Source organism: Melanostigma gelatinosum, assembly GCF_949748355.1.
Source record: "Melanostigma gelatinosum genome assembly, chromosome: 18".
Lineage (NCBI taxonomy): Eukaryota > Metazoa > Chordata > Actinopteri > Perciformes > Zoarcidae > Melanostigma > Melanostigma gelatinosum.
Genome location: NC_136651.1, coordinates 20,999,590 through 21,025,717, shown reverse-complemented (window position 1 = coordinate 21,025,717; position 26,128 = coordinate 20,999,590). Strand labels below are relative to the sequence as shown.

General features: G+C 37.8%; 1 protein-coding gene and 1 long non-coding RNA gene across 2 annotated transcripts; one reads left to right on the top strand and one right to left on the bottom strand.

Moving 5' to 3' along the window:
• The first annotated feature begins 241 nt into the window (after nt 1-241).
• LOC306792755 lies at nt 242-2,206 on the top strand. The gene is made up of 4 exons (XR_013772840.1): nt 242-340; nt 521-636; nt 1,122-1,306; nt 2,055-2,206. It is a non-coding gene; the product is annotated as an uncharacterized lncRNA (long non-coding RNA).
• Nucleotides 2,207-4,540: 2,334 nt separating this feature from the next.
• syk (spleen tyrosine kinase) lies at nt 4,541-25,559 on the bottom strand. The gene is made up of 14 exons (XM_079289450.1): nt 25,404-25,559; nt 21,636-22,095; nt 20,162-20,322; nt 15,536-15,674; nt 14,751-14,832; nt 14,553-14,608; nt 12,891-12,941; nt 11,678-11,759; nt 10,209-10,368; nt 8,672-8,881; nt 6,484-6,673; nt 5,934-6,074; nt 5,341-5,453; nt 4,541-5,077 (listed from the first exon to the last, which is right to left on the bottom strand). The coding sequence occupies exons 2-14, from the start codon at nt 22,035-22,037 to the stop codon at nt 5,005-5,007; spliced, it is 1,860 nt and encodes a 619-aa protein (XP_079145576.1). The 5' UTR covers nt 22,038-22,095; nt 25,404-25,559; the 3' UTR covers nt 4,541-5,004.
• Nucleotides 25,560-26,128: the final 569 nt, after the last annotated feature.

Genomic DNA, 26,128 nt, shown 5'->3' with positions numbered 1-26,128 from the left:
CAAATATCTGAACATTTTTATTGGTACATGTGCAGTTTGTGCAGGAAATTAAGACAATTTACTCTTATCTTGTAACATTTAATTAATTTGCTCCTGCCACCTTTCAGACATTGCATTCAAACTCGAGTGGTTATGGACTTGGATGAGAACCAGGAAAACGGTGAGATTCTAAAAGCAAACAGTTTTTTGTTTTTTTTACTTTTAAAGATGATTTTCTGTCATTTGTGTTTTATTGGACAGCAGAAGTAGAGAGACAGGAACCACAGTGGAGTGAGAGGGGATGATCTGCAGGAAAGGGCCCAACGGGAATCAAACCTTTGTTGCTGGATAACAATATGTGGTACGTGCTAAACCAGGTCAGGAACTGGTTTTATTTTTGATTGTGAATTTAGCCATTTAATTTTAATTTGCAACCTTTGCATTGAAAAGAGTAAAGGTTGATGCTTGAGATGATTTCATCTTTCACTTAAGAGGATGTATGTCCACCCCTTGTCGTTTTTCTCTTTATTCTTTCTTTCAGGTGTGATTACGACAATCAGCGGTTGTACGTCAGATGGACCTCATCACCCTCTTTGCTGTCCTACTAGTCTAACCTTGTGATTGGATACATACGAGTTTTGTCAAGGATAAACAGTGGTAAGTTGTTGTAAAGTTTAATGTATGTTCATTTAACAAGAGAAGGCTTTAGGGTCTTCTATTTTTGTAAGCACTGTGTAGCCATTTCATGTTCAAACAGTTATGCATGTATTCTTGATGTTAAGCACTGCATAAAACGGCATTGCATAATCCAATAACCTTTTTTTGACATACTGTGAATTCATTTTGACTTTATTGACATACCATACGTATTATGGCTATTTCTTATTCATGAATCATATTTGTAGCTTGACCTTTTCATGAAATCTTTAACCCTACTCTTTGTTTACCCTTTTGTAAGTTTGTTCTGTTTCACCCTCTTTAATGTTTTGTGTTTTTATAGTTTGATTGTTTTGTGTGTGAAGTCTGTGAGAACCATTTTGCAACTGTGTAAGTGCTATATAAAGTTATATTATTGGTGATGTTACTGTTATTATTATTGTTAGTATTTATGTTTTCTATGTTGTCTTTTTTTCTGGCTGGAGGATCATGCTAGCCCACAGCGAACACCAGATTGACTTGTGAGTCTTCAAGCAGAAATCATGACACCTGCCTAAAGTTCCAGTTTCCTGAACAGCATACCCTGTCTGTATGAGACTCTGTCCCACCTGTCTTCAGTCAAGTCTGGACCCAATGACTCAGACACCAGTCTTGTCAAGGCTAATTAGAGGTAAGCAGTGTGATAGGTGCAACTCAAACTTCACTTGTGGGCCCTTCTTAAACGGGAGATTTACGGTGATTTACGGTGAAGGTAAACAGTCCACCTGGGAGGCTGTGGTTGATCGTCAACAGATCAAGAAAGTGACAGAATCCATGAATGGAAGGCTTATTACTGTTATTGAAAAGAAGGGGGGGGCTATATTGGTAACAGATACATTTTTTAAAATATCAATAACGTTTATTTGTAAATTTTGAGTTTGTTTATTATTCTCACTTTAACAGATGAAAATAAACAAGTGAGATGGGAACATTTTTCATTTAGTTGCATAATAATTGTGCACACAGATATTCTCCTAAGAAAGCCAAAACCTCAGTTTTACTTTCTTAAATATTCAGGTTTGAAGTTTATTAACATTTTGAATTGACCAAGAGCACTGTAGTTGTTCAATAATAAAATGAATCCTCAAAAATAAAACTTGCCTAATAATTGTGCACACAGTGTATTTTTTGGAGGCATCTGTGTATTTAGGCTGCCTGTCGACAGAAATTAAACACATGCTGATGATGCCTTATTGCTGAAATGTGTAGTTTTTTTTACCATTCTACCTGATAGTTATTATTTTGTATTAAGTATAAAGTGCTGGTTTCTTCTAGGTCATTGGAGCTCAGTCTAAGACAGTAAATGTTTCTCTGTGTAGGCATCATGTTGAAGCACTGCATCAATCTAACTTTGCCTTTGTTTCTGTTTTTGGGTGCAGAGAGGATCATTCCAGTCCACAGTCAATACCTGATGGTCAACAGACGAGTCCTCAAGCAGAACTGGTGAAAATACACGCTTCAAGTTCCAGCTTCCTGAACTTCATGTCCATGTGAGATGCTATACCATGTTGAGTGCCCTCTTCAGTCAAGTCTGGACTCAGTGACTCATTACTCTTGATCAACTCAGGGCAAGTGGCTAATCATTTCATGTTTATTCATGGTTATCCTTAATATATATGGACACATGCTGTTTCTTCAAGATCTCAACACTGCTTTGTGAGTATATTGTACAATATATTGTATCAGTTCAACCTGTTTTTCACAGAGAATGTTAGTTTCTTAAGGTATATCAATGATGGTCTGTACCTTGATTTACAATATGCTTTACTTGATTTCCTTTGTAATTTACAAAAATCTGAATTTGACTGAAATCTATGCCAACCAATTGTATTACGTTCTACCGTATTTTGTACTGTGATTCTTACACATTGTCACTATATTTTTTACGGTAAAGTTCTGGCAACCACAGCTGCCGGTAATTTACCGTTAAGTTGCATTTTTCAATAAAATGCCGTAATGTATCATACAGTTGTACTGTGTTTTTTTACTGAGAAAAACTGTAAGTAGCTTCACAGTATAGTTGCTGTTTATAAAGTTATTTACCACAAAAATTTACGGTTGCAAAAATATGTACCGTGATGTATTATACGTTCTAACTTTATTTTTTACGGTGAAGTTCTGGCAACCACAGCTGCCGGTAATTTACCGTTTAATTGCATATTACCGTAAACAGGTTTATGAAATCTCTTGTTTTTTATAGTAATGTACCGTCAACAAAAAACTGTTCTCAACTATGAAATGTACGGTTGCAAAAATATGTACCGTGATGTATTATACGTTCTAACTTTATTTTTTACGGTGAAGTTCTGGCAACCACAGCTGCCGGTAATTTACCGTTTAATTGCATATTACCGTAAACAGGTTTATGAAATCTCTTGTTTTTTATGGTAATGTACCGTCAACAAAAAACTGTTCTCAACTATGAAATGTACGGTTGCAAAAATATGTACCGTGATGTATTATACGTTCTAACTTTATTTTTTACGGTGAAGTTCTGGCAACCACAGCTGCCGGTAATTTACCGTTTAATTGCATATTACTGTAAACAGGTTTATGAAATCTCTTGTTTTTTATAGTAATGTACCGTAAACAAAAAACTGTTCTCAACTGTGAAATTTACGGTTGCAAAAATATGTACCGTGATGTATTATACATTCTCACTTTATTTTTTGCGGTGAAGTTCTGGCAACCACAGCTGCCGGTAATTTACCGTTTAATTGCATATTACCGTAAACAGGTTTATGAAATCTCTTGTTTTTTATAGTAATGTACCGTAAACAAAAAACTGTTCTCAACTGTGAAATTTACGGTTGCAAAAATATGTACCGTGATGTATTATACATTCTCACTTTATTTTTTGCGGTGAAGTTCTGGCAACCACAGCTGCCGGTAATTTACCGTTTAATTGCATATTACCGTAAACAGGTTTATGAAATCTCTTGTTTTTTATAGTAATGTACCGTAAACAAAAAACTGTTCTCAACTGTGAAATTTACGGTTGCAAAAATATATACCGTGATGTATTATACATTCTCACTTTATTTTTTACGGTGAAGTTCTGGCAACCACAGCTGCCGGTAATTTACCGTATATTACACAGAATTTTTTTTACAGTGTAGGTCTCAAATACAAAATAGTTTAAAAATTGCAGTTCTGGTTTACTGAGCCAACTAATTCAGTTTTATCAGCAACATGTTGTTTTAAGAGCCAAGAAGCATCTCAACTATTCCAATGCTCTTTAGATGTAGGAGTTAAAAAAAACAAAGATGTTTATATCCTGCTGCAGCCCTCTAGTGGGGGTTTAGCGTTTGGTAAATAAATGGCTGTTAGGGTTCTCTACTCGTTTGATGTCAAACTAAATTATAGAAATACATTATTTCTTCTAGAAATGTTTGGCTTTTCACCTCTGTATGTGTTTTACAATTGCATTTTGGAAAGGGGTTTGTATGTATTTGGTCCTTAAAGCCCACCATGAAGTGATAAAGTAATAATGACAGAATTGTTTTAAATACTTTTCAAATACTTTTGAAGATCACTTTTGAAAAATACATTTTTTGTCGAGATCTTTTGAGGGTTTGTTGGGCAGTTTTTCCGGTTCCGTATTTTACGACAATGATCCATCTTGGTGTTCTGAACACAATTTTATCAATCAATCAATCAATCCATTTTATTAGCTGATGTTTCTTGACGCCCCTACTTGTTACTAATGAGGGTTTTGAAGTAAAACCAACAACTTGAAAGTGTAACAATACCTCTGTCCTTTTTTTGGAGTAACTCTATATGTTTTGAATATCAATGGGTTTCCTGGACTACACCTTTGTCCATATGTTGTAAAATATGCTGGCAGGTTAGCATTAATGAGCAGTCACAGTGATGGAATTTATTCATATACGAGTACAGAAACACCCTCTGGTCTTATCTCTCCATTACACTGAATCAATCAGACCGTCATTCAGAGATCCAGGAGTGTAGGTTGAACTGTAATGACATTGCAATGGTGCAGATATTCACTATCTACCGAATGAATCAGCTGTGGAGTTTGTTAGCTGTAACATGACTGTTTGTTCATACAATAAGCTAGACGTGTATGTTTAGTACAACTTCCATATTGTTTACATTCAGGAAGAAAAGTCAAAAGTAATAAAATAAATGTAATTTGCATAATATATGTTGATGTTTAAAGGTTTGAGAGTAATCCTCCAGTTGAAGTCAATATTTTACAACAGCATGTATAATTCATAATCATCTCCAGTCATTCATACATGAGTCAATACAGTTTTTCTCATCAACAGATGGTTGTGCATAACTTCATAACAGTCATAGGAAGAATCACTGTGCAATGTCATAATAATACTCTCGTAGTCTCGGCTCAACAACTTTAAATCCAGGCCTTTCATCCCCCCTGCAACACAGGAAAACAGCAAGTAGTTATCAAACCATGACCACTGTCTTTTTATTTTTTATTTAACCTTTATTTAACCAGGTGAGTCCCATTGAGATTAAAAATCTCTTTTTCAAGGGAGACCTGGCCAAGACAGGCAGCAACACAAGAAACACATAGTTAGACAGAAAACACCGAACAAGACAAGTTCAAATCAATTAAAAGTTGGTGTAGGAGTGTGTTGTTGGTCCAGCCATGATGGCTGTTACGGTGTGACGACTTACTTGTATGTCCAGCACGTCCTCATGAGGTCGTACATCTCTGGTGGACAGTTGACTGGGGCATCCATGCGTCTCCCACCTTCAATCATCTGCATGACATCATTTCCTTTCAATCCCTGTGAACAGTCAAACATCAGATTAGAAGGGGACGATGATGACATTGCTCAGTACCTCTGAAAGGAATGATGCAAAATGGTTGAGTTGATAATAAAAGGTATCAGTGGATTTTTGTATTTATTTGTATTCCTCCTTGAGAAAAGTTATTATAGTGCTCATTATATGACCTTAAAGTTACAGGATTGCGACACAATAGGTTAATGACATTAGCAGAGCACATTACAGATGGAAGCAGAGGAACATTTTACACAAAACTTCATTTAACATCACCATAAGTGAGCCACAAACTTAAATGTTCTTGTCTTGAAGTGTTTTGGTCTAAATGATGCCTTTGAGAAAACAACAGCTGTAATAAAAACATTTTAAAAAATCTGCTTCTACTTCTGCAAGTTCGAACGCCTGCTGCTGTTACCCCAAATAAATAAGTGAGTGAGTGACTGGATGTGAAATAAGTGTTGTCATGGCTGAGGAGTTTCTACCTTGTATGGTTTCTGTCCATACGAGTAGGCTTCCCACATGAGCACCCCAAAGCTCCACACATCGCTTTTGGATGAAAACTTGAAGTAGTTTATACACTCAGGAGCGTACCACTTCACAGGCCACTTCCCATGACCTTTGGCCTGGAGGAGGAGACACATACACACAACATCAGTGGCTATGAATTCATGTTATTGGTCATTTTGCAGCAATTTGCATGGAGGATTTCAGTGTTGGTCACTAAGAGCAGTAAGTTGCAGTGCTACACAGACATTCTCAAAACATCTACAGAACAGCTATATAATGCTGAATGAAAAAATGTTTATACTGGTCTTAGCAACTCTAAAACACGAAAAGCTGGTTCACATTAATTAAATAGAAAAAAGAAACCATTTCATCTAGGCTATTGGGGTAGTTTTAGCCATATTGCCCTACTCTACAATTTCGCTGTAAAAAACAGACACACTGAATAATAAGCCATGGAAATGCCCTGGGTGGGCTTCATGCTTGACCAACAACAAAGAAGCTGTTTCCATCACTGTGTGCTGTTACCTTGTAGTAGTTTTGCTCCTCAGCGATAGCTTTGGAGAGACCAAAGTCGCTGATCTTGGCATAGTGCTGCGTGACCAGCAGCACGTTCCTGGCAGCAAGGTCCCTGTGGACGAAGTTATGCTCTTCCAGGTACTTCATCCCCATGGACACCTGGTGGACCAGCTCAGTGAGGTTCTTTATGGTCGTTTGCCTGTAGATGGTCAATCAAAGGAGCTGTTATTCTAATTATTGCTTTGCTTATGTAGCCGGGCATGTGCATGTTAGCGTGCTCCTATAGCTCATGACGCCCCCAGTAAACACTATTAACTCTGTCAGCACTTTTTGCCGTAGTTTGCACTGTTAGCACCATTAGCTGCGACTTGCCAGCTCAGCCGTCGCCATGTAGAGAGCCGTTGAGAGGCTTGTATAATGCACCTTTAAATATCATTTCAATGTTTGCTTCACTGCCATCTTAAAATGAGCCCAAGGCTCATCCTAAGCAATAATTACATATATTATATAATTATGAGTGGAACTGTTTTTTGAGGACACAAAGAGAAAATGATGGTGATTTCTATAGCTTTTCATAATAATGGAAGAATGAACAAAGAAAATGGAAATGCTATGTAAATCGTTGCATTGTTAATATAACAAGCAACAATTTCATAAAAAACAATGAATGGAATGATCATCACTTATGCCCTACTAAGTGCCCTCTGCCTGTGGGTACTTTCTCTTTACTTCTTATTTTGCTGTGTTCGAGACTCTTCTGGGCCACAACAAAGACCATTTGGACCCCGTGGGGGTGTAGCCCTCCCGCCCCCCGCCAATAAGCAGGGTGTATGCCCGTCCTCATTCCCTGGTCAAACACGCGTTTCAGAAAGCGAGATTAGTGAAAACTCAGAGTTAGTTCACCCTGAGATGAGAGAAACTCTTTCAGTACAGAAAGAGAGGAAACCTAAACTCTCGTGAACCTAACCTGCTCGCTGTCAGGTTTCTCTCCTTCTCCTCCCTCTTACAGAGCCAAACATGCTGTTTCATTCATTCAGTCCGTATCAAAGCGCATTATTTAGCGGAGGTTTACTATATGTCAGAATCTAAATCCTGGTTCGATATTAGTTTGTTTCTCAAGAAAATCTGAAGTTATCATCTATTTTGCCTTCACATTCAGCATCAGCATCATCGCCCTCAGCTCAGATAATTCCACTTATTTTTACGAGTGGAAGTTCTTTTTTGATATGAATATGAAACCTGTGACTCTGTGTACACAGTTAATGTCAGCTGTGACTGATGGAAATATATATTATATTGGAAATGATATGTTAATATTTCTGAGTGAGCAGTATTTTGGTGAATCTACAGAATATAGTTTCAAAGTGAGTTTTTTTTAACAGGCTAGTTAAATCTGAATGTGTTTTATTACTTGTGTTTAAACTGACTACATTTGTTGATGTTTGCTGAAATAGATGATGATAAGCCAAGATCTAAATATATGTCAAACATTTAACATGAGTTTAGAGTCAAGTCTCTTATGTCTATTGATCTCTATATATTTTTTAAATATTAAACTATAGGTTTTATCTTCAGTTGGTCAGATTAAAGCTGAACAAATATATTTGAAAGGTAATATAGGCTACAGCCTAATTTACTAATAAAACTTCATCATCCATTGAGGAACTGAATGAAACTTAATTGTGTTCTTTTTGACATCTTCCCCTACTCAGGCTCTTTTTTTAAAGATAACTGTGGACAGTCCACATGTAGCCTATGCATTAATATCTCTTTGTTCAGTGGATTAAAATGTGGAGGCTCTGGCTTTTATTTACCTGTTGCCATGGTGAATTGTGGTATCAGAGCTTTATTTTCATTGAACCACACACAAGCTCGTCTCAGAGTGAACAAACTCAGAGTTGATTGAACAAACTGCGATCGGTTGTTCTGAAACCAAGGACTCACAGTTCTCCATCTCGGGATCAGTCAACTCAGAGTTCAGGGTTAGGCTCAGAGTTTACGAAACCTGCTTTCCGAGGTCCCGGGTTTGTGAGGTGTGTTTATTTGTGCTTTAGAACGTAACCGCCGTGAAACAATCAGAAACTAATAGCCTTCTCTTCATTCACTTTCTAGCTTACTCAACCACCGATGTGCTGTAAGCAAGGTCAGTTAAATATCTCGTTACAGAGAATGATCGAGATCCGGTTGGAGTTCATACTTGTTTTTCTGCAGGAACTTGTTGAGTGGTCCCAGTTCAGCCAGCTCCATGACCAGCATGAGGTTCTCTGCCTCACAGATACCAATCATCCGGACGATATAAGGATTGTCCAGCTGCTGCATGACATTGGCTTCTCGCAGCATTTCCTCATGTACTGATTGGTTGTTATCATCGTTCTTCAGGATTTTGACTGCAACTGGCTTCTCAGTCCTAATACATAGGGAGGGTTAGGGGTAGGATAAGTAAGTAAGTAAGCCTCATTTTTTACCCAAAACAAAAAATGACCATCAACATATGATCTAGAACACAACGTGTGGTTTAGAATACAATAAGACAAGTACACAAACTGAGTCTATTAATCAAAAAGGTTGGGCCCAGATTTGATTTGAACAGATTGATATTTTGAAGTCTATTACATGAGTCTTTGCATTGAGGAGGATTCAAGAGTGAGAAGTGAGAGGTACGATAGATGCAACAGAGAGAGGAATCAGCTCTCAAGATTAAGTGAGATGCCTCTCCCACTGTCTTGGAAGCTGTCCTGCCAAACCTCAGTAGGGAATTGGCTGACAAAGGGGGATCGTCAACTTGATTAAGCTCAACTGCCCCATGTGTTAACTCATTTTGCACCTTCAGCACCTCCACAGCACATATGCCATCACTGCTTTCATTTGCTGAAATTGAGTTGACCTTAGTTTAATACATTTTGTTTGTAAGTATAACTTTGGGTGGACAACCTTTGAGTCACATTCACTGAGCTAGTTTGTGACAGTACAGTATATTTCGAGTCTGTCTGGCATAGTTGTTGTTTGGATTATCTTTTATTCAAATGTTCTCTTAATAAATTAGATATATGAAGACTGTAGATGTATACTCCCATCCTTTACACTGAAAGCATGTTAGATAGGCATCTGTTAAAGCCTATGCCGGTATTAAAGAATACAAGAAGCAAAACAGTTTTGATGTACATTTGAGTATTATGAACCTATAAATTATAATTTTTTGGTACTGATTGCTTTCTCGAGGGGTAAACTCACAACCTCAGCTCCCCATTCATTGTTGTTAAACTTTTCACTTGGTGGTGTATAGCCTGAATACTTTATTAACTGGTCAAATAGCTGTGAGATTGATGGTTTGGTTATGTACAGTAGAATATCATCTGCATTTTGTGATAGTATAATTGTGTTGAAATATTAGAACCAGTTGGGTTTTTATCGGATTGAAGCTGGTTCAATTAATAGAGTGAATAAAAAGGCTGATAATGGACATCCTAGTTCAGATTCTTGTTTAAATCCCAGCAAAGATAAAAGGCCTTTGGATCTGTCTAATGAAGCTGATACATGGCATTTTGAGATTGTAAGGTGTCTTTGGATAGCTGGAACTGGGATTTATTTTAGGATCTTGGGAAACGTGTTGGGGTAGTAAAATCTGCATAAGTCTGGCATTCCATAATCATGGTATTACGACACACGGGGTGATTAAATTGGAGATGTTGGATTGTTTGTATAGATGTAATTAGATTTTATGTGATTTAGCATACTTTTTCATCTTGTAGATGCCCCTCATGACTGTACCAAAGTTCCCAGAGCCCAGTTCTCCGTCCTCCAAGAAGAGCTGGTTGCGATTCACTGTAGAACTCCTCAGTTCATCTGGGTCTGCGTATGGACTCTCATATACCTCTGTGTCCATTGGCATGGCCTCTGATGGAGAAATGGCCGTGTCACATTCGAGGAATAGTGATGGAATGAATGCAGATGGACACATTCGTCTTGTACAGTATGCACACTTATATGTGAAGTGAAATTGAGACATAGATATCAGCCAATATTTGTTTTAACTTGCGACATATAACAGCCGTGAAACCATTGTTCTGCTACCATTTTTTCCAGCCTCAAGCAGTCAATAAATGAAGAAGTAAAGAACATCTGGCTCCACATGTTGCAGCTTCCCCCCCAGATCAGACGGGAGTTGATGGATGGTCTCATATCACCCAATGGCCTGTTTGGACCACTTCCCCAGAGCACCACAGCTCATCTGCACGAAGCAGTTCAGTTTGTCACAAGTAACAAATCCTCTTTTAAGATGTGTGTTACTGATCGTAAAGGATTATCAACCACCTCTCACCCATCAGGGCGAGTTAGTGGTGATATCCCAGCATCACCTGTGTCAGACTCAGGTTTCAGACACACAGAGTTGAAAGCTGAAGCTGTCAGGCGTTTTCAGCACCAAGGTCAGCACCACACTGTCCAAGGCAGCCTGCCCATGTGCTGTAGGGAACGACCACTCGTTTCACACAGCGGCGGAGAAGGCTACAAGCTGGCGGCACTCAAGAATGCACTCAAGAACACCCTCTAGGAGTGGATGTATTCTCTCACCAACCATGGCCCAAAACATGTTTCCCCAGTTCCACTGATTTCCGCGTTTTAGCGAGCATTCAGGAAGAGAATCTAATGATCATTGTGGTGTCATGGTTCCCGACTATGCATGGCGCAGAGATGCACTGTCTCGGCTAGAAGGGGCGATCCTCCACTTCCCGGAGATTCCACGCTGAACGGGAGTGCTTGGAAAGGTTAGGGCAGTGGTGCATACAATCCAGGGTGAAGAAGCTCCACAGTGTGTTAAATGGGTAGATAGTCGGCTTTTCAGCGCTGGTGTGTGGAGAGAGTTTCCACAAGAGCTTCATTCTAATCCATGGCCTCCTCAGAGGAATGACAGTGGTAAACATCTGCGCAGAATTTTTCGTGCCTTTTCTATCTGCAGGATGTATCCGAGTCTTCCCTAATGTATTGAGTGTTAAATATGCTGGACGTCAGATTAAGAGTTGCCTGATTGTTTGTATCTGTACATTTCTACAAAAATCCAAGTAACAGCAGGCAGACACTCAAAAGAGTTTGCAGGGAAGCTAGTACTATATATTAGCAAGTTATCAATTGCAAATGAACAAAAGCATATAACTTTCTGTTGAATACAAGGTGTGCTTTATTTAAGTGTATACTTTAAATAATTTACCTTTGCTGCCTGCTTGATTATTGGGCACGCTGGTTTCATAAGGGTTGAGATTATCTGAGTTGTTGGATCGAGATCCCCGGTTCTGTTATCAGTTTATCAGGAGAGACAATGTTTGAGAGAACACAAGTGAAAACACATGAAGCATATATATACATGGTGCACTGCTGAAATGTAATGTGCAACGAGTGAATTAAGCAGGGTGCCACACTTTATATGGAATTTGTATTAAAGTGATATTGAAAGTTTAGGTTCAATAAAGAGGGATTCTTAAAAACATTAGAATTTGATGTTAAATTCAGTATCCATTCGTTCATGACTAAAGTGGAGAAAAAGTTTCTTTCTGAATCAAAGTATGTGTAAAAAGTCTACACATTGGCGAATATGTTTTCATTCATCAGCAGTCTGTCACCAGTCAGTATCACTGTAATGCATTGTGTTTATAAAATGGGGCATTGTATGATTGTCCATACAAAAGGGTTTATGGTAGAGAACAAATGCATGGGATTAACACCTGCATTCATATGCATTCAAAGAAGGGGTGTGGATGTTAAGTAACAGATTTACTGTCCAAATGTTCCCTGGGACCACATTATACAGCTGGATGTCAATGATCTGTTCACATTGAAACATACAGTAGGTCCCACACCCCTGCTTTAACAAATATGTGAACATACAAAAATTCTTTGTTGGATGTCAACATGCTTTGGTATCTTTTGAATATCTAGCATCAGTGACTAGGTATTAAACAATATTAAAAGATAAATCTATTGTTCTGCAATTGCATTTATAAAAGTTAGAAATCCTAAACTCAAAAAACAAAGCAAGGCATCAAAAGTGTCAAACAGAATTCATGTCAGGGGCCCCTCCTTTCAATTCCACATATTGAAGGAGGAACTGTTAAGTAGGAAACAGCACAAGGCTGACTGTGGTTCAGATTGTAATTCAGTAAATGACCTCTGGATGGTGTTAGATTGTAATCATAAGTCAGCCAATTATTTGGAGCGCAAACAAACTCCAGCTCAAGTTTTAAAACTATCTGCTCTGATCAGTCAGAGGGATGGAGAGGGGACGCAATAAAGAAAAGCCCAAGCAGCGCAAGGAAAATGTGATGTGTTAGTTAGCAAGTAGCAATCCACACTGAAGCAAAATCACAGATGGGGAAGGGTTAAGGGGGTTGCTGTGACCAATAGGTTTAAGAGGAGTATTAGTGCACCTTTTTTATGCCAGGTATGAGTTTGGAGAGAATTCCACCTGCCGTACTTTGCTGAAAAACAAAATGTCAGAAGGTTATCAGAGGGCGACCTGGTAATGTTGTGGTCATGCATGTGATCATTACAGTAGAAACAGATTCAGGAGAAAGGTTAGCTCCAAACACGGATGTGTCAACGTTATGTCTCTGCTTACTGACTCATTCAATTGCAAATTACAAGAAGTAGAGAGACACTGGTCATACAGTATATGCAACATTCCCATATTCATTTTACTGTACAGTATTCATGTGAGGGGGAAGACAAAAATAAAAGAATTGGTTCACCAAAATTTTTAAAAACTACCCTGCTGGTCCTACAGCTGAAATACCACCTTATAACCACATTGTGGCGCCACAGCTCATTTTTAAGGCTGTAACTATGTACGTCTTCATATTAAACCGTTCGGGAGGAGTCGAGCATTTAGAGAATGCAAAAGCCTACATTCAGGAAAATATACCGTCCTCAGCTGGTCTGGCTGAGCGATCCACCGTCATTCCTTAATGACAAGCCCCAACCCAAAGAGATTATCATAGGATTTTACTTTCACAACTTGAATGTTGAATGTACTGCTCTGCAATGTCTTTCCTCCTCTCAGCACCCTCTGTCATGGTGCAACTCACTCAGTCAGAATGCTCATATGTGATTGGCTGAGCTGCATCACGTGATGTGATTCACCCATCAGCCTCTGCTGTTAAGTTTCGTTTCACGATAGTCACGTGCTCGCCCACTGACCAATCACAGCACACTCTGCAACCCACGGGAAAGCTACACGTGGACACTGAGCAGCATGTAATGTTGACGTCATTATAGGCCGGCTAGCAGGCGCTGACACGTCAAAGAATACGCCCAACATGTCAAACTAAAGATCTGATTGGTTGAACACTATGACAATCAACAATATCATCCCCATTCACTTTAACCTGCACTGGCTGCAGGTGAGAGTCTGCAGGCCTCTGGCTCTGTTCTACCTAGAGACACAGAGGTGAGATCTGATTGGATAAAAGCTCTACTTAAAACAAGCTGCACTGGAAGCAGAGCAACTGAGGAAGACAGGAGCTGTGCAATGAGAAAATAAGACAATGGGGAAAATATTTTTATAAATTATAATACATGTAGTGTATTTGAGAAAAATTATTAAATTATAAAATAGATATAGCTTTGTGATTCTGTTTAGGCCAGTAGAGAAGGCCTTGCAGGCCCTGACGGCCCACCACTGCTCAAAAGAGTCATTTGTGTGTACCACTTGTGAATTTGTGCTCACATATTAGTTTGTGATGTTGGGGTTAAAGTAGTGATCTCTGAAAACATGTAGCCTACAAACAAAACCAAAACTATCTGCAGGAACAAATACCACCAGAGGGAAGTGAGAAAGTTTAGTTATTTTTGTGATTTGGTGAACCGACTCTTTAAATATTAGCCGTCCACATGCAAAGAGTGTGAACAGACATATTTCAATCAAACTATGAAATTCTTATTCATTATTCATTATCTATATTTATGTCAATGTCCCTTAGGTGAGACACATAAAGGAGTGGATAACCTCACTTCCAGTTTTTTAGACATACTGTAGACACGGAACCATGAGAATATGCAAATGCTTTACTGACATCACACACACAACTTACAATGGCAGACGTTAATCCAGGATGGTCCCGTGGGAGTAGTGGCCGTCCTATCATCCCTAGGAACACAGCATGTCTCAAATGTGAATTGAATATATTCCTACACTTTGAGTTGTCAGATATTAATTCATATGCAGCACCATTCTGTTTGTATGACAGTCTTACTGTAGATACGTTTAATTAGTGTTAGAGAGTTTTTACCAATTTCTCCGTCGGGTCTTGGACAGGGCTCAGTTAGCACTCGCAGCAGACCGTCTGGTTTGTATGAGTAGTGCTCCACCAGCTGTGGCAAAGAGAGACACTCGTCACAATACACAATCTCAACCTCACCGCTAGATGCCACTAAACACTGAACCTTTAAGTACAGATCTGGTGTCAGGACATAGTCAGCCTAGCTTAGCATGACGAAAGTAGGGGGAAACAGCATGCTTAGCTCTGTCCAAAGTTCAAATACGCCTGCTAACACCTCCAAAACTCTTCTTTTGTTGAAAAATTATAATTTGTGGTTTTAGGCATGCTGAAACTAGCTCTAGACAAAAACAGGGTGCAGTGACTATGTGCAGCTCCCTGAGGCCTTGTCATCACTGTGAGGTTAACCAGGTTTGGCACCATTCCTGTACAGAGGCCAACACGTAACTAACAACCTGTCCTATAGTTGGAGATGCTGCACAGAAGTGCTAGTTGGATAAATGAGGAACTGTTCTTTTGAGGAGGGGTTTCCATTCTACAATTACACACAACGTTTTTCAAAGTTGAAGATAATGAAATGAAATAATGGAGTTGGTATTTCTCTACCAGATATACTGCATATTCCATGCAATGTGGAGAAAGCATGAACTATAACAAAACTGTAACAACCATGAAATACATCATTTTATTTCTGAAAGAACACTGAGCAACACTTCAGACAGCTGCTGGGAAACCCTAAACCTGATCCGGAGAGTCATTGTTAAATATGACCAGAAATATAAAAAACATTTCTTTACCTGCCACAGGGTGTCAAACTTCTTGCCATCTGGGATTGAGAGCTTGCCAGTCCTGTCCCTGTCAATGCGATAATGCATGACTTGTCGTTCATGGAGCAAACACAGGGCATAGGATCCATTCGAATCTCTCTGTCGGATCCTGCACTCACAAGAAGAAGAAAATCAATTAGTAGATGTGAAGGTCCTTCTCTGGTGGGAACATAGTACAAGTATCATTTCCTTCATAGATGTGAATGATGTTTTGTGAGGTGCCAAAGGTGCCATTTGTGTGTGCAAGTCCAGTTCACATGACCATACTCAGAAATGCAAACAATGAGTGAGAGATCTGCGTTTCTTCTGAACAGTATATTTAATCCAACCTGGAGTCCTGCCATAAACGCTATATAATACAACCCATAAGTACGTTGTGTCATTAGTACACAGAGACTCTGGGTTGTAATCCAGTACAGTTATACCAAGTGCCCAGGAAGAGCACCAGGCTTTGAAGCAAACTTTACATAGTGGCCAAATAGTGGAATTACAGTTTTCAGGACCATCATGTGACACCATTGGGCCCAAAAAGGCTTTTTCCCACAGCCTTACATTGTGAAAGAGACGTCTGTATCAGTGGTTTCCCAGTAGTAATAGGCCTACTTTAAAGCCCTTTTTCAAATCAGTAGGTCCTAAAAGTAGTAAAATGCACTAATAGCCGAATCCACAGTTATTTGCCTTCCTCCGTTCATGTGAATGAGCCCGATACCGAGGCTGGACTGAGGGAAGGAAGACGGGTTAAGTTAAAGAAAGTGCTAGCATGCTTGCTCTATGGGCCCATGGATGCGGAAGAGTGACGCAAGATCAGAGTCATTTCATCAGAATTTTTCACTCGAAAGTCAAACTTTTTCCGCTTCATGCGCCTCTGAGCAAATTTAAAGGAATGAACAGGGGCGCGTATCCAGTTCTCTTTATACATCTACGAATTATACACACATCACCATGAGTGCAAGGTTTTTAAAGATCCCTGTCAAGAGGGATGCTCAACACCAACACACAAGTTCCAATGAACCATTGCAACAGATTCAGCTTTCAACACTCTTACGCCATCCACTGAGCTACTGTGTGTGTTAAATGGTGGTTTTGCCATGACACAAAAACTCACTTGTGGCACAATAAATGAAAGCACTAACTCATGTAGCATTTCTACTGATCAGATATGCTAAACCACAAGCACATTGGGCCTCATGCAAGAACCACTTGTAGCAGATGTGTTCTTCAGTGGCTTATATGCTTGATTTAGGAGTACTTGCCGCATACACCACATTTCTCATATTTTGAATTTTGTCATAGGTATGAACACAATATATGAGAATATATATCGTTGGAGTCATGTGCCATTAGTCTGCTGTTATCAACAATTACATTTTCACTAAAGGGATTGTATATTTCATTACTCTGAAGACATTTTGCAGAACAAAATCCTACAAAAATTTGTCTTTTTTAAATGTTTTTATATATTATTAAATGTATTATTATATAAACTGAAAACCCTGTTTAAACTGTCTCTGGCAAAAAATGCAGTGAAAATATATTATAAAAAGGACAAAACTCATTCTTCACAACAATTCCATCAGTACAAAGATGAAGAATAAACCATACAGGAAATGCATTGAAGTTACAAAAAAAGCTTGACATGCAGAGTCTGTCGGGTAGAAATGACAAGACTATTTATACCTCCTCTTTTTTGTGACTTTACTACCTCTGTACTGCTTATCAATGTTCATGGCTTGAGCCTTTTTGTGACGGATGCATCCAAATGTTAACCTTTGAATGACAGCTTTCAATAATTCTCATATTGTTATGAATTACTCTCATTTGCTCATAGCATGTTGACAAGTTTGGCCACAACCTGCTGCAAATACTACTTCAAATAAAATATATGTAAATCTTAACACCAAGCTGAAAAAAACTCCTATTTATTTCTATGTCACACAATGAAAAAAAACATATAGTATTTTCTCATGTATTATCTATCTCTATTTTTGCACATATTGCTAATTGTTTGATATCAACCATTTCTAAATGTGCAAAATGCAAATTTTCAACAGCTTTACCAAGACGGAAATTATTAAGTTGGCATGACTTTACAGAAGAAATGGGATTCATATTAAAAGCTAGAAAACTCTCCTTTAACTTATTTTTGTATTTATTCATTTTTGTTGTTAGTTTTGGGTCATCACTGGAGGATTAAAGATGTTTCTAAACAACCATTTCAAGCTTGTAACAGCTTTAATTTAACAGCTACATCTTTGTGTTTTGTTATTTTATATTCACTGTACTTTTCAATTACCTCATTCAATTTTTGCCTCGTTTGTTTTACTAATGCATCCCTCTTATCCAATTTGTTACTGTTGTTTATATATATCGTTTTAGCTCCTGTAATGCACCTTGAAACCTTGTTTTGAAACAAATGTTAATGATATTCTTTTTTACTTTTTGATATTTGCCACCAGGTCATGTTTAAACAGTATTTAACCCCACCTGGTAACAAATAGTACACCAGCTGCACCTTGCTGGTTGATAAATGGGTGTAAGTAACATTAGGATCTGAAGAAGAACTAACAGAAAAGTAATGAAAAAGAGCACAGTTTCACACACTAAACAGGAACTTAAATACATGGCCTGTGTGCCATTATTTACAACTACGCTTGTCTCTTTTTTTAATCTAAATTGTAATCTAAAACGAGAGAAAATATAAAAATATGATAAATAAATTGAAATGTAGCCGTACAATTATAATGGTGCTTTTGTTAGATATTGTTGGCTACTCTTGGAAGCCAGAACCAAAACCTTGCAAGTAACTCCAGAATATTCTAACCGTGGGTATAGTATTTGGATCATTCTCGTTCAAATGTATTTAAAGCTATAATCAGAATGTGAGGCTGTGTTTCAGTGGAAACACATCGTTTCTTTCTATAAAGGGACAGAACTGTCACATTTCGCCCTGCTGTCATTCTTCCTCTTGTTTGGCTACTTCAGGAAGTCCTTTGCAAACTGCCAAAGCGGAAACCACAGTGTGTGTGTGTGTGTGTGTGTGTGTGTGTGTGTGTGTGTGTGTGTCTTCTGTGTTTCTTCAGTCGAGACCACTCTCAACAGAAGTTTCAGCTGCCAGATACTCTCCACCTGCTTTGTTCAAATAGCAAAGCAAAAGACATGTTTTGAACATCTAACATACTGTATTGAATGTGATAGAATGTTAAGCAATTGTTGTAGTTGTTCATTTAAGATGTTGGATTTTGCAGCATTTACTTTCATTTCACAACTAAGACTGTTACAAAGCAGAACTATATAACAGCACTGGTACACTGCACTGGTAATGTTGTATCTCTATAGTGTCTCCATCGGACTTCAGTGAGTCACCAAAGTAAATCATTATAGCAATAATGACAATAATGATCTGTCCTAGACAGAATATTGCAGCCCTCAGCAAACAGTACAAAATTACTTTTTCCTTGGTGCTTTTTAAGATGTTTCCTATAGACACATTTTGTCACATTTCTCAGATGCTTCTGTGAAAAAACATCAGAACTTGAGCTGAAACAGTCAAGACAAACAACAAAATCCACCAATAAGAATGAATTCAAGAGAAGCAAAATTTAAACTAAAAGCAGCTGTTTGGCTCACTAGTGTGTGGAAGAGTAACTGACTCTACATCACTGTAAATTTGACAACAAGTATTGTAAAACAAAACATGGAACAATTTAAGCTTGGTCGATTGTGACAAAACATAACATAAAGTTTATCCATTGCTGTGGGTTCTGCCGATCTTTCCACTGTTCTCTCGCTGTGCTTTTTTTATAGGGATATTCCAGGTCAATTTGAAAGAAATGAATAACAACAATATCAGCGCTAGTGTTCCATTGTTGTCTATCTACCAAGCACTAACTAAAATTGCCTACAGTATCAATTCAGGAAGAAGCTTGTATCAAAGCCTCACATGGTTCTGAGGTTTGGTCCCAGGCTACAGGTCAAGTACCTGCAGGGGAAAAGCTATGTGTGATTCCATGGAGCCGGGCCATGAAATGAATACATTCCTGATCCTTCACTGAATTAAGCAGATAGGCTCTTGCCAACGGGTCGGTGGATGCGTTTTACAAACACAGGACATTTACTCAGGGGGCCAGCGTTCGTTTCCCGGGAGAAAACAAAAGTTGAGTTTAACTGACAATGGTATGTCACAGGACCCTACGCCATTGAGTCACATGACATTACGTCCGTAGTTAAGGGTTATGTTACAACCATACTTATTTTAAACTAAACCATGATGTTTTTTTACCCCAACTAAGTGGTTTTGTTGCCTAAACCAAACTGTCATTTGACATTGAATTCATGATACAACGTTAAACATGACCGCTGCACAATGTTAACTACACGTTGGTTTGGGAGATGGATGTATTTTGTTTTATTCGGCCCTGACCAGTTAGTCATGGGAGAAATATCCCTCCTGCCGATGTCTTTTTCAGTCGACATGGAAGTTGTGGTAACAGTTAGTAGGAGCAGTTAATGAACATCTTTCAGAACAATATAATAAACTGGTTTCTGTTCAGTTACTCCCTATAAAGCTGTACAAAGACACTTAAAAAAAATACTTACAGGAATTTTCCATTTGTACGGGAGCCATTTTGAAGCCTGGGCTCAGAGGCTTCTCGTGTTATTGATCCATGGAACCAGGGCATTTTTTCGTGTGCAGTGGTGGAAATGAGCTTCTCCAGCTGAGGCCTCTGGCTGATAATGGCCTGCTCCAGAGCTGCTCCCTGCACACACACACACGAGCTATGAGCAAGCGCTTATAATGAAATAATATGCAGGCCAAGCTTTTTCTGATGTGTTCTCAACAGTACTATTATAGTACCCTCTTCAAATGTTTTCATCTTTACTTATGTTTACCAAATTGAAGTTGTCAGTAAACATATTCAGGGCTGATTCGGCTCTGATCTGCTTCCTAGGGAATATACTTTTGAATCCGCCATGTTCATGGAAAATATAAGGCAGTTACAAAGCGTTATGGCCAGTTATTTATGGACACGTGTTGGTTGAAAAAACAAGCCTTCAGAGATAATCTAAATGTGTTACCGTTGTCATTTTTAACCTTGGAAATGGCAGTTTGATGGAAAAAAAAGTATCACCAGGTCCACTTGGTTAACTTTATTTCAAACCAAGTCAAAAGTTGTAAATTAAATTGTTTCATGGTCAGCTTTTTTTTAGAATTTCGTGAAATCTTGTGCGGAAAAGTTTCATCACAATGATCGCGATAATAACATTGTATTCACCAAAGTAATTCATTTTTTATTTCTTACACTGCTGTTTATTGTTTTAATCAATGTTCTTAATTGTTTTAAAATCTCATTTTATTTTGCCTTATGTTTTGATGTTTTTAATGGTTTTATGTGAAGCACTTTGAATTGCCTTGTTGTTAAAATGTGCTATACAAATAAACTTGCCTTGCCTTGCCCAAATTGTTGTACACATCCATCTTCACATTGTACATATTCTAAATCAGAGCTTCGAAACCAGGGGTCCGGGGAGCCCAGGCATCCTTGAGAGAGTTCCAGGGGGTCCCCAGGAATGTGGGAAATAGTTTATCTTCATTATTTAATTAATTTAGAAGTGAGCCCAATGTGAGTAAGAGTCATAAGAGTGTCCTTGGTAATCTCCTCAACTGTAGTTGAGCACATATTCGTTTGTTGCACTTATTGTATTGGTATTAGTTTGTTTCTGCACTGTACCTTTGCTCTGGTTTATGCTCTTAAATGTTTGTTGAAAAAAGGAGATGCAATTGTGACTTCTGGAGACTAGTAGTTGACTAGTATACCTCCATTATGTTGAATACACTTGTAAGTCGCTTTGGATAAAAGCGTCGACTAAATGACTGTAATGTAATGTAGTTGACAACTAGTATTCTGGTCTTATTTTCAAATATTTTCAGATGGCGGTCCCTGAAGCGAGTAATTATCAAATGGGGGTCTGTAACCTAATGTGTATCAATTGAGGGGTCCTTGACATGAAAAGGTGGACAACCACTGTTCTAAATGACCTTCCAGCCTTACAAGATAGAGTTGAAACTAACCTGCAGATTCCATGTCTGCTTTACATACTCCCGGATCAGTTTTTCCTTTAGGTCCTCAAACGGCCCAATCTTTGGCTGCATGTTCTTGGGCCTGTTCTTGGGCTTCTTTAGCAGGCACACAAGGCCATCCATCTCCTGCGAGTGGTAGTCAATCACATCCACGGGGGTCTTGTGGCTCTTCCCACCAGCAATCGCATATGTTTCATTGAGTTCTCTTTCTATGGTGTAGTGGTAGCAGCGGCCTGAATACAACACAGACAGTGCAAAGCCTCCGAGATAGTTTCGGCTTTGTCGTAGCAGGTATATGCCGTTACCCATGCTGGCCTGCTGCAGGTATTCCTCTGCCTCCTCCCTGGTGATGTTGCCATAGAAGAACGGCAATGTGTTCACCGTGTCAGCCATGGTGTCTTCTGGATGGTGGCTCTCTTAAGGAAGTCCTCTTGCAAAGGATCAATTAACCCTAAAAGCAAAAGTCAAGATTAATTTACTCTGAAATCAGAAATCGCTAATGTGAAAAATTGTACAGTATATTTACAGAGTGAGCAGAGTCCACTATTTCTGCATGAGGGATGTTTAACTTGTACAATGAAAATGGAGATTAGGTTCAAAGAGGAACATGATGACACTCACATCGGCCAGACCAACTGATCATCAGAGGATCACCCTCAAATGAGCCTACAGATAAGAAGTGGACTTGGAAGTGGAGAATTGGTTTATGGATGACTGTTTTGAAGCCATTAGTTTGGCATTTCGGCTGTCACCATTTTCTTTTCTTTTTTTGATTTCTTTTTAGATTTCTTTTTTAGATTTCTTTTTAGATTTCTTTTTTAGATTTCTTTTTTAGATTTCTTTTTAGATTTCTTTTTTAGATTTCTTTTTAGATTTCTTTTTTAGATTTCTTTTTAGATTTCTTTTTTTATTTATTTTTAGATTTCTTTTTAGATTTCTTTTTTAGATTTCTTTTTTAGATTTCTTTTTAGATTTATTTTTAGATTTCTTTTTTAGATTTCTTTTTTAGATTTCTTTTTAGATTTCTTTTTTAGATTTCTTTTTAGATTTCTTTTTTAGATTTCTTTTTTAGATTTCTTTTTAGATTTCTTTTTTTGATTTCTTTTTAGATTTCTTTTTAGATTTCTTTTTAGATTTCTGTTTTAGATTTCTTTTTTTGATTTCTTTTTAGATTTCTTTTTTAGATTTCTTTTTTAGATTTCTTTTTTAGATTTCTTTTTAGATTTCTTTTTTTGATTTCTTTTTAGATTTCTTTTTTTGATTTCTTTTTTTGATTTCTTTTTAGATTTCTTTTTTAGATTTCTTTTTAGATTTCTTTTTTTGATTTCTTTTTCGATTTCTTTTTTTGATTTCTTTTTTTCTTGAGCCAGAAGTGACAAGAGCGGGTGAAGCTAAGTACAACCGAACACTGAACTAGAAGCTCAACTAATGTTATGCGACCAAAATGTTACAATTAACTTTAATGAACTGAAAACGCTGTGAAAGGTTGACGTTCCAAAACAAAAACACGGACAACTACCAGACTGGAAGGAACCAAGGAACAAGGTAGCCACGATCGAAAGCATACACGCCCTGAAGCATACCCTGCTTTCTCTAAACAGACCATATTTATGTTACAGCTAATTTGGTCAGTAATTCTTCCCTAACATAAGATTAAGATTCTTTTATTTGCATCAAATCAAAATGTTGTGTGCTTCTATTCATGTTCCCGGTGTGTTTTGTGTTCTGTGGTATAAGGCTCTGAATAATGACCAGGTATTAGTAGTTAGAAGGCTTCATCCTTTGGGGAACATGGACGTTTGTCCAACATTTTATGGAATTCCATAGAGTAGTTGTTGAGATATTTCAGCATGAAGCAAAGTGGTGGACCAACAGACTGACACTGCCATCCATGAAGTCACGTCGCAAGGCTGGCTAAAAAAATTCAAGACTACAGACCATGAATGTCAATACCAAATTTCAAGGCAATGTGGCCAGTAGATGATCAGATATTCTGGTTTATTACCAACCATTGGACAGACCAACCAATCAAAAGACTGACCAACATCTGACCACTAATATACTAGCAGGGCAAAACTGTTGAGCAATACAGAAGACCTTGATGCCAGAGACTGTTTCAGGCTTGCCCACTATGGCAAGTTGGCTAAAGTTTGGGATCAGTCTGAGCTGAAGCATCTTTTCTGACAGAAAACATACAATATTTAAAACATACAAGAAACCAAACAGCAGTCTGAAGATATAGCATGCCATATCAGATGGTCGGACATTTGCTGCATTGTACAATTACTGCTCAAGAGGTAGTTTACATTGGTTATCCATTGTTAATATAAAATAATGTTGATCAGTTGAGCTTTAAGTCTGTTGGATGAACTCAGCTGGTGTCAGGAGCCATTTGCGTGAAAATTATGGAAAGTAAAAAAGAATAATTGTTTGTTTTTGTGCTTTACCCCTAAAATTCTTGATTTATATATAATTCTTTCTCCACATTTTATCAACCTTGACAGCACATATTTCTCACTCCAGATGGGGGAGCTGTGAACAGTATAGTTAACCGTTAATAAGTGTATAATAAAGGATGTATTAACCCTAACAAAAAAGCTTAGCAAATTATTAAAAATGCCATAGTAGATAACTTAGTTAAACTCTATAAATCAGTTTATAATGGTATTATAAACAATTATAAGAACCTCAGAAGGCTTTTATAAACATTACAATCCAGTAAAAACTGTTAACAAGTTTGTTATATGTACCTATAAATGTTATGATGCTATTATTTACACTTTCAGTCTTACTAACGCATAATAATGTTAATAAGTGTCTTATTAGGACTTATAAGTACCCTATTAGCTAACGCAAATTACAACTACCTTAATATAAAGCATTACCATTCCATACTATGCATACTGTACCTTACTATATCATATTACAATAGAAATGTTATGTCATGTTATTCTTATTATTACTTTGTACTAATTACAAATATCTTATTTTATATCCCATACTCTACTATGCTGTACTATAGCATACTACATTATTTAATTCAATATATTTTGTATAGAGCCTTTAAATCAGGACCCATGGCAAACATTGGATCGTTCTATTCTATTTCATCCATTACAGTTCGGTAGCTTAATTCATTGTTTCCCAACCTCCTCTAAAGGGTCAAAACAGAAATCTGGCGGGTTGTGAGATGAATAATGTGGTTGGCAAGAAGCAAAGACAAAGTTGTTCTAAACACATCAATATATATTTTGTGAAATATTGCACTTTTTTCCCTTTGGTTTCAAACAGTTATTTAAAATAAACCAACTGCTCGGAACTCATAGACATCTCAAATGTAGACACTACTTTTGTGTAAGGGTATAAACCCCTGATTTCCTCTTTAATGTATTTTATAAGCTTCTGATGTGTTTTTATTGTTAGATTTTAATCTGCAAAGTAACGACAGCTGTTCAAAAATGTAGTGGAGATAAAGGTACAATATTTCCGTCTGAAGTGAAGTGACATAGTAAGTAGCAGAAAAGGAAATACTAAAGTAAAGTATACCTAAAATTGGTCTTAAGTACAGTACTCTATTACTTTCCACCACAGCTAAAGACCTGGACAAACTGTATTTTTTAGAGTCCCCATCCAGCATGTTACAAGTCCTTTCCTGAGTCCCGTATCAATTTCATTTGAAGGAAAACTCTGTCAGTGGAGTAATTCTTGAAACAAGGAACCGTGAAGTCCATCTTAAGGAAACACAAATACTGCACTTACTGTATACAATGTGGGGAAGTAGTTCCAGAATGTCGAGCCTTCTCTTGTATGGTTCTTTCAGTCCTTGAGTATATCACTGCCAGCAGTCTGAGCAACATGTGAATCGATCATCTTAAAATCAGCCAGCTCCTGACGAACAAAACAACATGCTGTCAATACCACATGAAAACAGTCACAGTTGATCCTGGCTGTGTTTTCCAGCTGGACCACATTGACAGTCAGTCTGTGTGCTTATACATAGTGAGGTGGTGGAGCGCTGATGCTTCCTCATTTCAACGACTTCCTTGACAATTTATTTAGTTGACTTCCTTTTTATTATCTGAACACTGACCAACCCTTCTGTTGCGCTCAGGAAATGAATTGACGACGCAAATAACTTAAAGATCATTTACATGTGTTTCTTGTGGTTTCTTTTTTTTATGACCTTGGCAACAGTACTGTAGTTTAACAAAAAGTAACTCCATCTGCTAAGGAAGACTGTGAGATGCAGTTGAAAACCTAAAAAAAAAAAGAAGAGGTGTAGGCCTTGAGTTGTTTTTTGTGTGTCTCAAGCTCTGGCCTGTAAAATAGCATATTATTAAATGGAACTTTTTTATTAACTATAGTTCATTATAATTAATAGATTTTCATTGTTCAATGTCTTTGTAGTTTCTTCTGTTTAATTATGTTATGTCTAGTTTTGGGGTCAGCAATTGTAATACCGCAATGATTCATTTGGACTGCAA